The 15,049-nt window shown below is 38.6% G+C and overlaps 1 protein-coding gene across 3 annotated transcripts in view; it reads right to left on the reverse strand.

Moving 5' to 3' along the window:
• Positions 1–15,049, reverse strand: part of Ptprk (protein tyrosine phosphatase receptor type K) — a 510,436-nt gene that overhangs the window by 7,490 nt on the left and 487,897 nt on the right. For all 3 annotated transcript variants that reach the window (XM_052169637.1, XM_052169636.1, XM_052169635.1), the window contains 6 exons: positions 14,735–14,889; positions 8,812–8,947; positions 8,411–8,560; positions 7,381–7,554; positions 5,361–5,492; positions 5,076–5,201 (listed from right to left, as the gene is read on the reverse strand). In XM_052169637.1, the coding sequence (XP_052025597.1) occupies positions 5,076–5,201; positions 5,361–5,492; positions 7,381–7,554; positions 8,411–8,560; positions 8,812–8,947; positions 14,735–14,889 (873 nt within the window). The remainder of the gene's footprint in view (positions 1–5,075; positions 5,202–5,360; positions 5,493–7,380; positions 7,555–8,410; positions 8,561–8,811; positions 8,948–14,734; positions 14,890–15,049) is intronic.

Below are 15,049 nucleotides of genomic sequence, written 5' to 3' on the forward strand. Positions count from 1 at the left end.
TAATGAAGTTGAGCAGTTTTTAATATGCTTCTCAGCCATCTGAAGTTCTTCGGGTGAAAATTCTTTGTTTAGCTCTGTACACCCTTTTTTAATAGGGTTATTTGGTTTTCTGGCGTCTAACTTCTTGAGTTCTTTGTATATATTGGCTATTAGCCATCTATCAGATGTAGGGTTGTGAAGACCTTTTCCCAATTTGTTGGTTGCCAATTTGTCCTTTTGATGGTGTCCTTTGCCTTACAGAAACTTTGTAATTTTATGAGGTCCCATTTGTCTATTCTTGATCTTAGAGCATATGCTATTGGTGTTCTGTTCAGGAACTTTCCACCTGTACCGATGTCCTCAAGGGTCTTCCCCAGTTTCTTTTCTATTAGCTTCAGAGTGTCTGGCTTTATGTGGAGGTTCTTGATCCATTTGGAGTTGAGCTTAGTACAAGGAGACAAGGATGGATCAATTCGCATTCTTCTGCATGCTGACCTCCAGTTGAACCAGTTTTACCCAAATCTTTGGGACACAATGAAAGCAGTGCTAAGAGGAAAACTCATAGAGTGCCTCCAAAAAGAAACAGGAGAGAGCATACACTAGCAGCTTAATGGCACATGTGAAAGCTCTTGAACAAAAAGAAGCAAATTCACCCAGGAGGAGTAGAAGACAGGCAATCATCAAACTCAGGGCTGATCAATCAAGTGGAAACAAAGAGAACCATACAAAGAATCAACAAATCCAGGAGCTGGTTCTTTGAGAAAATTAACAAGATAGATAAACCCTTAGCCAGACTGACCAAAGGTCACAGAGAAAGTATCCAAATTAACAAAATTAGAAATGATAAGGGGGATATAACAACAGAAACTGAGGAAATTCAAAAAATAATCAGATCCTACTACAAAAGCCTATACTCAACACAACTGGAGAATCTGGAGGAAATGGACAATTTCCTAGACAGATACCAAATACCAAAATTAAATCAGGACCAAATAAATCATCTAAACAGTCCCATAACCCCTAAAGAAATAGAAGGGGTCATAGAAAGCCTTCCAACCAAAACCAGCACAGGACCAGATGGTTTCAGTGCAGAATTCTATCAGACCTTCAAAGAAGACCTAACACAATACTCTTCAAACTGTTCCACAAAATAGAAATGGAAGGAACACTACCCAACTCCTTTTACAAAGCCACAGTTATACTGATACCAAAACCACACAAAGGTCCAACAAAGAAAGAGAACTTCAGACCAATTTCCCTTATGAACATTGATACAAAAATGCTCAATAAAATTCTTGCCAACTGAAGCCAAGAACACATCAAAACGATCATCCACCATGATCAAGTAGGCTTTATCCCAAAGATGCAGGGATGGTTCAATGTATGGAAATCCATCAATGCAATCCACTACATAAACAAACTCAAAGAAAAAACCACATGGTCATTTCACTGGATGCTGAAAAAGCATTTGATAAAATTCAGCATCCTTTCATGCTCAAAGTTTTGGAAAGAACAGGAATTCAAGGCCCATACCTAAACATAGTAAAAGCAATATAAAGCAAACCGGTAGCCAACATCAAACTAAATGGAAAGAAACTTGAAGCAATCCCACTAAAATCAGGGACTAGACAAGGCTGCCCCCTCTCTCCTTATCTTTTTAATATTGTACTTGAGGCACTAGCTCGGGTAATTAGACAAAATAAGGAGGTCAAAGGGATACAAATTGGAAAGGAAGAAGTCAAACTATCACTATTTGCAGATGATATGATAGCCTCCTAAGTGACCCAAAAAACTCCACTAGAAAACTCCTACAGCTTATAAACAACTTCAGCAAAGTGGCAGGTTACAAAATCAACTCAAGCAAATCAGTAGCCTTCCTATACTCAAATGATAAGCAAGCTGAGAAAGAAATTAAGGAAATGACACCCCTCACATTAGCCACAAACAGTATCAAGTAACTTGGTGTGACTCTGACCAAACAAGTGAAAGATCTGTATGACAAGAACTTCAAGACTCTGAAGAAGGAAATGGAAGAAGACCTCAGAAAATGGAAAAATCTCCCATGCTCATGGATTGGCAGGATTAATATAGTGAAAATGGCCATTTTGCCAAAAGCAATATACAGATTCAATGCAATACCCATCAAAATCCCAACTCAGTTCTTCATAGAGTTAGAAAGAGCAATTATCAAATTCATCTGGAATAACAAAAAACCCAGGATAGCTAAAACTATTCTCAACAACAAAAGAAATTCTGGGGGAATCAGTATCCCTGACCTTAGGCAATACTACAGAGCAATACTGTTAAAAACTACATGGTATTGGTACAGTGACAGGCAGGCAGATCAATGGAACAGGATTGAAGACCCAGAAATGAACCCACATATCTATGGCCACTTGATCCTCGACAAAGGAGCCAAAAACATCCAGTGGAAAAAAGATAGTTTTTCCCACAAATGGTGCTGGTTCAACTGGAGGTCAGCATGCAGGAGATCACAAGGTTCTTAAGTCTCCCATGGAAAGGCTAAGGACCTCTTGGCAGGACATAGATTCCATCTTCCCTGATACTGAACTTATATACTGAACTCGCAATGCAGTGAATGATACTAAACAATGAAATGGAGAATGAAAACATCATGGCCAGCATCAAAGGACACATAAGTACCAGAACACAATATATACGGGGATATAACCAAAACAATATATATTCTGGAAAAAATAAAGCAACACAGATTTGAAATCTGAATGCATTCCATAGAAAGAGCTCAACTCACAGATGAGCTTTGCTTCTATAGTTGAGCAGCTACAGTTGCTTAGTTAAAATATTACTTGAAGTATATTAAAACAGATGTGCAAACATAATGACATTCCTTTCAAATTACAGTCTAAAATATGCATGAATATTATGACTGAATTCATTCTTTTTTTCTCCATTGAAATGAACGATGGAATTAGTTATGAGTTTATCCTGTTCTTATTTATGTACATATAGCTTAATTAACAAGATGTACAGATAGTTCTTTTGATATAAGAAATAAGACCGTTTGACCACACACTTAAAATCTGGACATATAGAGAACTGATGTCTTTAGAATCAAGGAAATTGTCTCTTTTAAAAGTGCTTTTTCGAGAAGGTTACTATTTTCTTTTAGTTCTGCTTACTATATAGTTACATAAGCTAAATAGTTTTAGTAGATTTGGGGTTTTTTGGCAGTTGGTTTTAAAGAAAATCTTTCAGAGATTCTATTGTACAAGGCACATGACTTGTCAGGAAAACAAAAATTCCTGTGGGACACAATTGCCACTCAGCTGCTGGCAAAAAGCAAGAGTTAGGGAACTGATTCCTCCTCAGAGCTGGGCAGAGCCAGATGCTGTAGTGTTTAGTGATGGGAGTCAGAATATGCAAATGGAGTGTTGGGGGTGGGAGAGAGCCAGCAATAGTTGTGGCTGGCTTCTCCCTAGGGATCGGGTTTCCCATTGCACACAGGTCCTGAAACAGTGACCAGGGTGTGTCCTTTGATGCTGGCATGGTGTATCACCTTCTGATTATTCTTACTTTTCATTGGAATGCTTTTATTCTGGAATGGCTGTCAATACTAACAGGGTGAGTTCTTTGTATATATTGGATATTAGCCCTCTATTGGATGTAGGTTTGGTGAAGATCTTTTCCCAATTTGTTGGTTGCTGTTTTGTCCTTTTGACAGTGTCCTTTGCCTTACAGAAACTTTGTAATTTTATGAGATCCCATTTGTCAATTCTTGATCTTAGAGCATAAGCTATTGGTGTTCTGTTCAGGGACTTTTCCCCTGTGCCCATGTCCTCAAGGGTTTAGATCCCAGGGACCCAAATAACCCTATGGGCATGTACCCTAATGGCGTACAGATCTAAACAAAAAATTTTCACCTGAAGAAATTTGGATGGCCGAGAAGCACCTTAAGAAATGCTCAACTTCATTAGTCATTAGGGAAATGCAAATCAAAACAACCCTGAGATTTCACCTTACACCAGTCAGAATGGCTAAGGTTAAAAACTCAGGAGACAGCAGGTGTTGGCAAGGATGTGGAGAAAGAGAAACATTCCTTCACTGCTGGTGGGATTGTAGATGGCACAACCACTCTGGAAATCAGTCTGGCGGTTCCTCAGAAAACTGGACATGACACTTCTGGAGGACCCTGCTCTACCTCTCCTGGGCACATACCCAGAGGATTTCCCGGCATGCAATAAAGACACATGCTCCACTATGTTCATAGCAGCCTTATTTATAATAGCCAGAAGCTGGAAAGAACCCAGGAGTCCCTCAATGGAGGAATGGATACAGAAAATGTGGTATATGTACACAATGGAGTACTATTCAGCAATTAAAAACAATGAATTCATGAATTTTTTAGGCAAATGGATGGAACTGGAAAATATCATCCTAAGCGAGGTAACACAATCACAAATACACATGGAATGCAATCATTGATAAGTGGATATTAATTAGCTCTGAAGCTCTGAATACTGAAGATACAATTAGCATATCAAATGATTCCCATGAAGAAGGAAGAAGAGGGCCCTAATCCTGGAAAGGCTTGATCCAGCATAGTAGGGGAGTATCAGGACAGAGAAAAGGGAGGGGGAAAGACAGGAGAATGGATGGAGAGAAGAGGACTTATGGGACATATGGGGGCTGGACTGGGAAAGGGGAAAGCTTTTGGAATGTAAACAAAGAATATAGAAAAAAAAAGAAAAAATACTAATAAGGTGAGCTTTCATCCTTGTCCTAAGACCACATGTGCTGTGGGGCCAGGCCCAGACTATCAGAGATGACTGAGAAACTGCCTGAGTCTAGATTTCCAAATGGGATATGCATCTACGGTCACTGACAGGAAAACCTAGCTTTCAGCATTTCAAGTTTCCTGTGTCTGGAATGCATTTTTGTTCTGGAACTAAGATATAAGATGATCAGTGGCCCTGGTATGGACTGTGTGGTGCTTATTAATTCTTCTTTTCCTATTGTTTGGATATAATTACATGCCTACTTGCCCTGTATCAGCTTAGTTAAAATGACCTAATAAAGACTTACTCTTCCAAGTTAAAAAAAAAAAAAAGACTTACTCTTGTTAGGTTGCATATCCTAAAAATTCGATTGATCACATCACAGTCCATTGAACAAGACATGCATTCCACTTGGATAGGACCATATCGCAGCATTCCTTCTTCTGGCCAGTACTGTGGACAGCCCTAGACATGTTTGAAAAGGAAATATAAGAGAGTTTTTTTTTTCTTCTTTTTTTTAATTTTTGGACAGAAATTAGAGTCCTTATAAAGTAGAAAATGATATTTTATTACTGTTCTGATAGGTTGTATCCAAAAGCACAAAATCAATCAGTGTCTACTAACCTGGGACAAGTCCACTTCATTTAACATCACAATGGAGGTACAGCCATAATCATACACTAATCTCCAGAAGTCTTTCACAGTGTTTGGCAGTGGGTATTGTGTGACGATGAAGGCTGCTGGTTGCCTATAGCTCTGTGGAAAAATAGGATAATATTTGAGAAATACAAGAACATAAAGTGCGTAGTCAGGAAGGGGGAAGGGAGTTAGATATGATATTTTTGTTGTGATTATTTATAGAAGTCACAAAAATGAATAAAATGCACAATCAACTGTACAAACAGATTCAGCATACTCCATTGTAGGACCAAGCATTGGTAGTAACATTGCATAGGTATGGAACCGAGTGTTGCCTAAACCACAGAACACACTGGTTCTAGGATGTATTGGAAGCAGTAAATGACATAGAGTTTGATGTCGCTAAAGAATTTGAATCCCTCCCAGTTTTATTTCACTGATAAATGTTCATATAGGACACACACACAGAGAAAGAGATGGATGAACTTCCTGAGGTGGAGACTGTCCATGAGGCACCTGCAGGATGGTTTCAATTTCCCACAGGTAATGAGTCTCTGAAAGGCTGCAAGAAAAATCGCCAAAACATCCCTGCTCTGTCTATATGTATTTCATTTCTACAAGTGTGTGTGTAAATAAAGTGATAAGATTTATCTCTTCTTCAATGAAAAAAAATACAGGTAAGTCAAAATCATACAGTTATGCTGTGCAGGGAACATCTACATGTTTTCAATGAGGTAATCTACTTTCTGTGGTTGTTAAAGCAACGTTTATCTGGCCTGGGCAATCTGTCAGATCCATAAGCTATACTAAAATACAAATATATGTATTTTTATGTGATGGATTAAAACTATACTGACAAGTCTCAGGGTATATCAAGGTTGAGGTTAGTTTCAGTGAGAGCCTGCTTTTAGATTATTAGGATCTGTAGTACAAAAAGAAACCAACAAAAACGTGCAAGTGTAGTCTTTGCAGGAGACCGGAGGATGTTCCATATTATTATTAGGCTACACATTCACTGACATTGATTTTAGAAAACCCAACAAGTACTTGGGTATGGTGGCACATGCCTATTATCCTAAGCACTGGAGAGGTGGAGGCGGGAACATCAGGATTTTGAGTCCATCTTCCATTTCACAGAATGTTACCAGTCTCATGGGTTATATGAGACCCTGTCTTAAAAGAAAACTAGGAGTAGCAACTTAGAAAACCTCATAATAGTCTGGAGAAAAAAGACTCCTATATTTTCCTTGCTAGAGTTTCATAGATGAAAACGAAACAGGAATGAAAACAATAAATTGTCTTGAAGAATTCTGAATCTAGATAGCTTTCTAGCTTCCTCCTGAGATAACCAAAGCAAGATGGCTGATGAGAGATTTGTAAACCCTTCCTTGTTGTTCTGTTTATGGGCAACTATCACATGAGTGCACATGGGGGAACCTAGGTATGAGCAATGGGGAAAGTCAAAATGATTCTTTCTTGATGGTAGGTTTGTTAATATGACATTGCTCATAACTTCCCTAGTTCTTTCTAAATAGTCTCAGGTAGTGATAAAACTAGTTACCTTTAAATTACTGGAACAATGAGCATCACAGATCACTATTTCCAAATTAAAAAATCCACAATTGGGTTAGGATGTGGCATTCTGTGATTTTAAAATGTGTTTCTATTGTTAAAAAAAATAAGGTGCCAATTTTTCTTAAATTGATTTAGATAAATTAAATCTTAAAACAATTAAGATAAAATAAATAACTTGTGATTTTTTCTATATGGATACTATAATTATCAATCTCAAATCTACAATAAGCCTATATATGTTACAGTTAATAAGACTCTCTGGATGTACAGCCTAAAATCCTTTTCCAAACAATTTGTATTTCATTGACCGTTTTCAGTTCTCCATTCTAGTCCATTTTATAATTCCAAATTAAAAAAAAAGTAGCCAGTGTTCAGTTGAGTTCTGTAGATTTTAAGGATATTTTTCACTAACAAAGAGTCAGTCTCTTACATCCATAAGAGCAGCATTGATGTAGTTACTGCTCTCCCCATCAATTGTAATTAAAAAAGGCAGACATCTGTCAGGTGGGAGCATGTCCATGAAACGGTTCTTGTCATGGTTCCTTGGCAGGCATGCTATGCTGCAGTCTTCAGCTTGTAGTCGAGGGGTGACTGAATTCAGAGTCTGAAGAGGAAAGGGAACTCAGGTTAGAAGATAGTGACCCATTTAATTGCATAACACAAATCCATCAAGTGTTTGGGAAGCCAAGTGGAAGGTGAAGGATTTGGCAATTGAAGGCAAAGGCAGTTGCCTCAGTGACAGGCTGATAGCCTCTTTAGTTAAGCTAATGAAGCTTGTGAAGTTAGGCAGGGAGCAGACGCATTGCTTTTTATTCACATGTCTCTCCTCCAAAGGAAGGAATAGTAAAACAACACATATACCCATAAATCTCACTGCTCGGTCAAAGAAAATGCATGGTGATCCAGGATGGCAATGATGACCTTCAAGGGGGATGCTACCATTTGCAATTACATTTTGTCATGTTAGAATACTACACCAAGAATCTAAATAGCAGTTTCCCAGAGCTATGTGTGAACTCATTTTTCTTCCATACTGAGGGCTATATAAATGCAGTGAGCACATTGGAGATAACACAATGTTTAGTACAAATCCCAGATATTATTATTATGATGATGCTGATTACACATTGAACATGCCAATGAAGGTCAAAATAGTGAGACTTTATTTGGGGAAAAAAAGTTATAAACACACTAATCATAACCAGATTTGACTGTTATAGTATCTTTCTCTCTTACTCTTTTCTGAATATGAACTCATTTTTCCCTTCAGGATATAGCAGATATCAGTGCATTAATAAAAAATGAATTCAAAGTACATATAATGAAAGACACAAATGTTATATTATAGTTGCAGAAGAGTCAAAGGTCACACATTTGACTTGAAAGACCTTTTCTAAGAGTTATTAGAGCCCAGGACAAATTGGAAAGACTTTCATAGAAACCTTAGGAATAGTCAGCACCTGAAATTCATCTTTGAGATGTGAGGAGTTAGTCTGAGAGTCTATTCGAATCATATCAAAATATGCAGCTTTAAATTCACACACAGGGATGGCAGTTTCTCCACATAAGCAGGCTTCTAAAATGGCATCATGAATAAAAATGTATTGTTCCTATCAAAAGGAAAGGGAGACAATTCCATATTAGTTTAATAAAGTTTAGTTTAGAGAAGACAGAGACGATGCTGAAATGGAACTATTAAATTAAGACACCAATTTTTTTTCTATATGATTTAATGTGTTAAGGTTGATTATATATTAAAAACTCGTTTGGTATATGGTAGAAACTCGTTTGGTATATGGTAGAAACACCAGTAAAAACAAAACAAAACAAGAAAAACTTGATTAAGGGCAAGTCAGTGTACCTCTGTCTGGACCATATTAATGCGGCGAGATCGTAAGGCTTTCACGCAGTTGTAGATGTCAACCACACCCTCTCTTTCAGCCATGTCCAGCATGATGTCAATAACAATGTAACAGCCTGTGCGTCCAGCACCAGCACTGAGAAATTGAAAGAAACATGAGTGTGTTTGTCTTTGCAGGGTTGAGGCTCTATTATATCTTGAGCTACACATCATCAAAGTCACCTAAGGAAATGCAAACACGTAATTCTATATGCCACAAGAAAACATACTAATGGACAAATGACTTCATATACAGTTTCTGGTTTTGCATGTACTTATATTGGAACAAGCATTGCAGATTATTTCCACATTGAACATAATGTCTGCATATTGTTCAAGTTCCACACCTTTATCACGTAGACTTCGTTTCTTGTGAATTTAATTGTTATAATGTTATAATATTTTATAATTTCACACTCATGGGAGTCAAACAGTGGTGGAAACAAACTACAAAATCTAACTCTACATTGAATTTCCTTCACATGCCAGTCTTCAGCTGTTCAATAGCGGGAAGAACCTCCCCAGCTCAGTAACGCTCATGCAAACACCAAGGCCATTGATCCCAAAGTCTTTGAATGAGAACTATGGGGAGCCATAATTCATAAGAGAAGGTTGGTTAAGAGAATCATACTGCCAGAAAAGAAGAGCCCCCTCTGCTCTTCTCAAAAATAGAGAAAGTATTTGCTCTCTATCAGAGGGCACTGTGAAGTACAGAGCATGTATGACCACTCATGTCACAGTGATAGCTGCTCCTTTAAAAATTGTATTCTAGTTTTCTGGTTTCTGTCTGCATCCAGAGCTGATCCTATGCCACAGCGCTCCATACCCAAATACCATCCGGGAGTCTCCCAGGAGTGCCAACATACCTGTGAACACAGGAAAGAGCATCACTTCTGCTCAAATTACTAACCCAAGAGGGACCCTCCCAGAGCCACCAGGACACAGGAACCAAGCAACAATTTGGGACAGGACCTTTCTGGTTTTTGTCTACACCCCGGAACTGACCCTGTACCACAGCATTCCATACCCAAATTCTTCCCAGAGTGAACTGGTCTCCCAGGAGTTCTGACACACAGTAATGCAGGAAGGACAAGCCATAGACAGAGATAGCAAGACTAGCTAACACCAGCGATAACCAGATGGTGAGGCAAGGGCAAGAACATAAGCAACAGAAACCAAGGCTACTTGGCATCATCAGAACCCAGTTCTCCTACCACAGTGAGCCCTGAATAACCCAACACACCAAAAACCAAGACTCTGATTTAAAAATCACATCTCATGATGATGATAGAAGAATTTAAGAAGGACATAAATAACTCCTTTAAAGAAATATAGGATAACACAGGTAAACAGCTAGAAGCCCTCGGAAGATGGAAAGATCTCCCATGCTCTTGGATTGGCAGGATTAATATAGTAAAAATGGCCATCTTGCCAAAAGCAATCTACAGATTCAATGAAATCCCCATCAAAATCCCAACTCAATTCTTCATAGAGTTAGAAAGAGCAATTCTTAAAGTCATCTGGAATAACAAAAATCCCAGGATAGCTAAAACTATTCTCAACAGTAAAAGAATTTCTGGGGGAATCAGTATCCCTGACCTCAAGCAGTACTGCAGAGCAATAGTGTTAAAAACTGCATGGAATTGGTACAGTGACAGACAGGTAGATCAATGGAATAGAATTGAAGACATAGAAATGAGCCTACACATCTATGGTGACTTGATATTTGATAAAGGAGCTAAAACTATCCAGTGGAAAAAGGATAGCCTTTTCAACAAATGGTGCTGTTTCAACAGGTGGTTAGCATGTAGAAGAATGCAAATCAATTCATTCTTATCTTCTTGTACAAAGGTCAAGTCCAAGTGGATCAAGGACCTCCACATCAAATGAGATACACTGACACTAACAGAAAAGAAAGTGGAGAAGAGCCCCCAGCACAGGGGAAATTTTCCTGAATAAAACTCCAAGAGCTTATTCTTTAAAATCACAAATTGACAAATGGGACCTCATAAAATTGCAAAGCTTCTATAAGGCAAAGGACACTGTCAACAGGAAAAAATGGCAACCAACAGATTGGGAAAAGATGTTTACCAATCCTACAACCATTAGAGGACTAATATCCAATATATACAAAGAAGTCCATAAGTTAGACTTGAGAGAACCAAATAACCTTATTAAAAATGGGGTATAGAGCTAAACAAAGAATTCTCAACTGAGGAATACCGAATGGTTGAGAGGCATCTAAAGATAAATTTTCAACATTCTTAGTCATCAGGAAAATAGAAATCAAAACAACCCTAAGATTCCACCTCACACCAGTCAGAATGGTTAAGATTAAAAAACTCAGGTGACAGCAAATGCTGGTGAGGATGTGAAGAAAGAGGAACACTCTTCCATTGTTGGTGGGATTGCAAGCTGGTAAAACCACTCTGAAAATCAGTCTGGTGGTACCACAGATAATTGGACATAGTACTACCTGAGGACCCAGCTATGCTACTCCTGGGCATATACCCAGAAGATGCTCCAACATGTAATAAAGACACATGCTCCACTATGTTCATAGCAGCCTTATTTACAATAGCCAGAAGCTAGAAAGAACCCAGATGTCCCTCAGCAGAGGAATGGATAGAGAAAATGTGGTACATTTACACAATTGAGTACTACTCAGCTATTAAAAACAATGAATTCATGAAATTCTTAGGCAAATGGATGGAGCTAGAAAATATCATCTTGAGTGAGGTAACCCAATCACAAAAGAACACAAATAATATGTACTTACTGATAACTGAATATTAGCCCAGAAGTTAGGAATAGCCAAGATATAATTCACAGACCATATGAAGCTCAAGAAGAAGGAAAACCAAAGTGTGGATACTTCGGTCCTTCTTAGAAGGATAAACAAAATCCCCATGGGATGAGATACAGAGGCAAAGTGTGGAGCAGAGACTGAAGGAAAGGCCATCCAAAGACTGCCCCACCTGGGCATTGATCCCATATACAGTTACCAAACTCAGAGTCTTATTGTGAATGCCATCAAGTGCTTGCTGACAGGAGCTGGATATAGTTATCTCCTGAGAGGCTCTGCCAGTGTATGACAAATACAGATGGGGTTGCTCTCAGCCAACCATTGTACTGAGCACAGGGTCCCCTGTGGAGGAGCTAAAGAAAGGACCCAAGAAGCTGAAGGGTTTATGACTCCATAGGAGGAACAACAATATGAACCAACCAGTACCCCCAGAGCTCCCAGGGGCTAAACCAGCAACCAAAGAGTACACTTGAGAGACCCATGGCTCTGGATGCATATGTAGCAGAGGATGGCCTTGTTGGACATCGATGAGAGGAGGGGCTATTGATCCTGTGAAGGTTAGATGCCCCAGTGTAGTGGGATGCCAGGACAAGGAAATGAGAATGGGTGGGTTGGTAACAGGGGGAGGGTTTTTGGAAGCGAAAGGAGGAAAGAGGATAGCATTTGAAATGTAAATAAAGAAAATATCTAATAAATATAATAATAATAATAATAATATGAAATATCTAATAAAAAAGAAAAAGATCCTATTAAAAAATCCTATATTCAACAGAACTGGAAAATCTGGATGGAATGGACAATGTTCTAGACAGATACCAAATACCAAAGTCAAATCAGGATCAGATAAATCATCTAAACAGTCCCATAACCCCTAAAGTAATAAAAGCAGTCCTTAAAAGTTTTCCAACCAAAAAAAAAAAAAAAAAAAAAGCCCAGGACCAGATGGGTTTAGTGTATAATTCTATCAGACCTTCAAAGAAGACCTAATACCAATACCCTTCAAACTATTCCACAAAATAGAAAAAGAAGGAACACTACCCAATTCATTCTGTGAAGCCAGTGTATTCTCCCTTGGAGACGGAATGGTTTCTGTCTAACCAGGAACTTGTCACAGTCCATAGAGGTCTTCCTAAGAGGTCTTTTTCTACTTCTATCATATTTAATGTTCCAAATAGTTTTAAAAAACTGGTTGAGTGCATATTACTTTTAGCTTTAGATGGTATCATATATATTTAAGAGGCATTTAATTATTATAAATTATTTCAATGACTTAATGAGTTGTATATTTTATAATAAATTTTATTAGTTTAATAAAAAGTAAAAAAATACAATTTAATAGATACATATAGATTATGTGAATGTGATTTAAAAAAAAATTTATTCTACATATTTACTTTAGTATTTTCACCTTAATAAATGTTTGAACTGAATTTACATGTGTTTACCATGTGTGTGCCTGGTGACCTACTGTTTTGTTTCATATAAACCAGAATCATAACATGCTTTGATTATCTTAGCCTTTGGAAAATCTCTACGGTTTCACAGGCAATACATAACGTAGGCACCATAATTGTGGGGTGGCGACAGGCAGGGGAGAGAGGGGAGGGACCCATCCACTCTCTAGCCAGGTTCTTCTTTTCCAGGCATGCAGAGATGACCATGCAGGTAGGGAAGGGCACTTCTGTTTCTGGGGATAGAATTCCCGAGCACCCGTCAAGCAAGCAACTCATGAGAAGACATAAACCCCTCATGAATCAAAAAGGCTCTGCACGAAACGTGAACTTACCTCATTTTCTAAACAGTTAAATTGGGCTAATTGCTTTGTTTCTCTGCTGTGCAAGGACAGTGGCCTGCCTCACACTTGCTATTCTCTTAGAATATTAGCCAAAGACATGATCTGTGTCGCTATTTCTCCTCAATAACTGTGCCCAGTGTCGCTGACAGGTGAGTAACTGAGGACAGACATCAGATCTCTGGAGGACTGAAATGACTTTTCCCCCTTTGATCATTATGGGATGCCTCTCTTCCCTTTGTTTCATTGTCTTTTATTTATTTACATATTTTTTTATTAAAGGGCGTTGAAATTCTGCACTTGATCTTAGCCAAAAGGCCGAGAAGTGATGGCATTGAAATTCTGAATGGGTTAGATTTTACAAAAAGAAAGACTCTGAAGTTCTATGTATGACGTAGTGTGAAAGGAGTGCTTTCTGAGGCTGGTGGGCATCCTTCAGAACTGCCTTTCAGAGGCTGCACTTGTTTTCCTGGCCCTGTTTCAAAAGGATCTTTTCTGTTCGCTTTTAGTGTCTCTGGTGGCTTTTTTTTTTCTTCTACATAAGTTTTTAATCGGGAGAAACCTGGATTTAATATTCAGGTTTTTGGCATATACTTGCAGACTCATATCAATGTGGTTTTTAAGGTCCTCTGATGGATAATGTTCGGAAAAAGAAAAAGTTTATGCACCTGTTTTATCGCCCCAATTCTTGCAATTTAGGCCATTTAGTAATGGCATTCGTCTCAAATTCAGCTTTAAAAGCTGGGGTTCCAGTGGAGACGAAGTGGATTGGAAAAAAAAAGATTTTGAAAACAAACCTCTATTTTTGACTTACCATTCTATCCATTCTATACAGAATTGGATTTTTCAAAAATGATGAAGCCTCCCGACACGTCTGTCACCACTGAAAGGAACTTTCTTCACTTGTTCTCACAGGTAACATACACTAGGGTGAACATGCGGACTCTATACATTCTGAGCGTGTACGCTACACAAAGCCAACTTGTATTTCTGTTCTACATTGTCCGTAGTACAAGCAAGCACAAACCTCAGGAGCGACATTTACCTTGTGCACTTTGAAGTCCTGTTTGGATACTCACTGAAGGTTGGGAGCGCACAGTGGTGGCGCACGCCTTTTATCCCACTGCTTGGGAGGCAGAAGCAGGTGGATTTCTGAGTTCGAGACCAGCCTGGTCTTCAGAGTGAGTTCCAGGACAGCCAGGGCTACACAGAGAGACCCTGTCTGGAAAACATAACAAAACAAAAAACAAAAACAAAAAAGAAAGAATGTTGTGATCATTGCTCACCTGCAGTGTACGACAATTGGCCCAGCGCTGGGAGGGTTAGACAGCTTGACTCTCCGGATAAATGACAGGAGCCCTGTGGCGTGGTATGGGACACCATGGTCAGGCCATCCCGTGAAGTGGAACTGCTTGACTTCACGGATTTCGTTATAGCCCCTCTGTATAAAGATTAAAAAAAAAAACACTGCTTTAGAAACGATGCATAGAAAAATCATCAAATACACAGTGCTACTAGATTTGAGAGGCCATGAAAAAAATAATATTTACTGATTTATTTTTAAAGGATTCGGGTCTAACACAGCCTGGGAACTTAACCTT

Source organism: Apodemus sylvaticus, chromosome 23 (assembly GCF_947179515.1).
Source record: "Apodemus sylvaticus chromosome 23, mApoSyl1.1, whole genome shotgun sequence".
NCBI lineage: Eukaryota > Metazoa > Chordata > Mammalia > Rodentia > Muridae > Apodemus > Apodemus sylvaticus.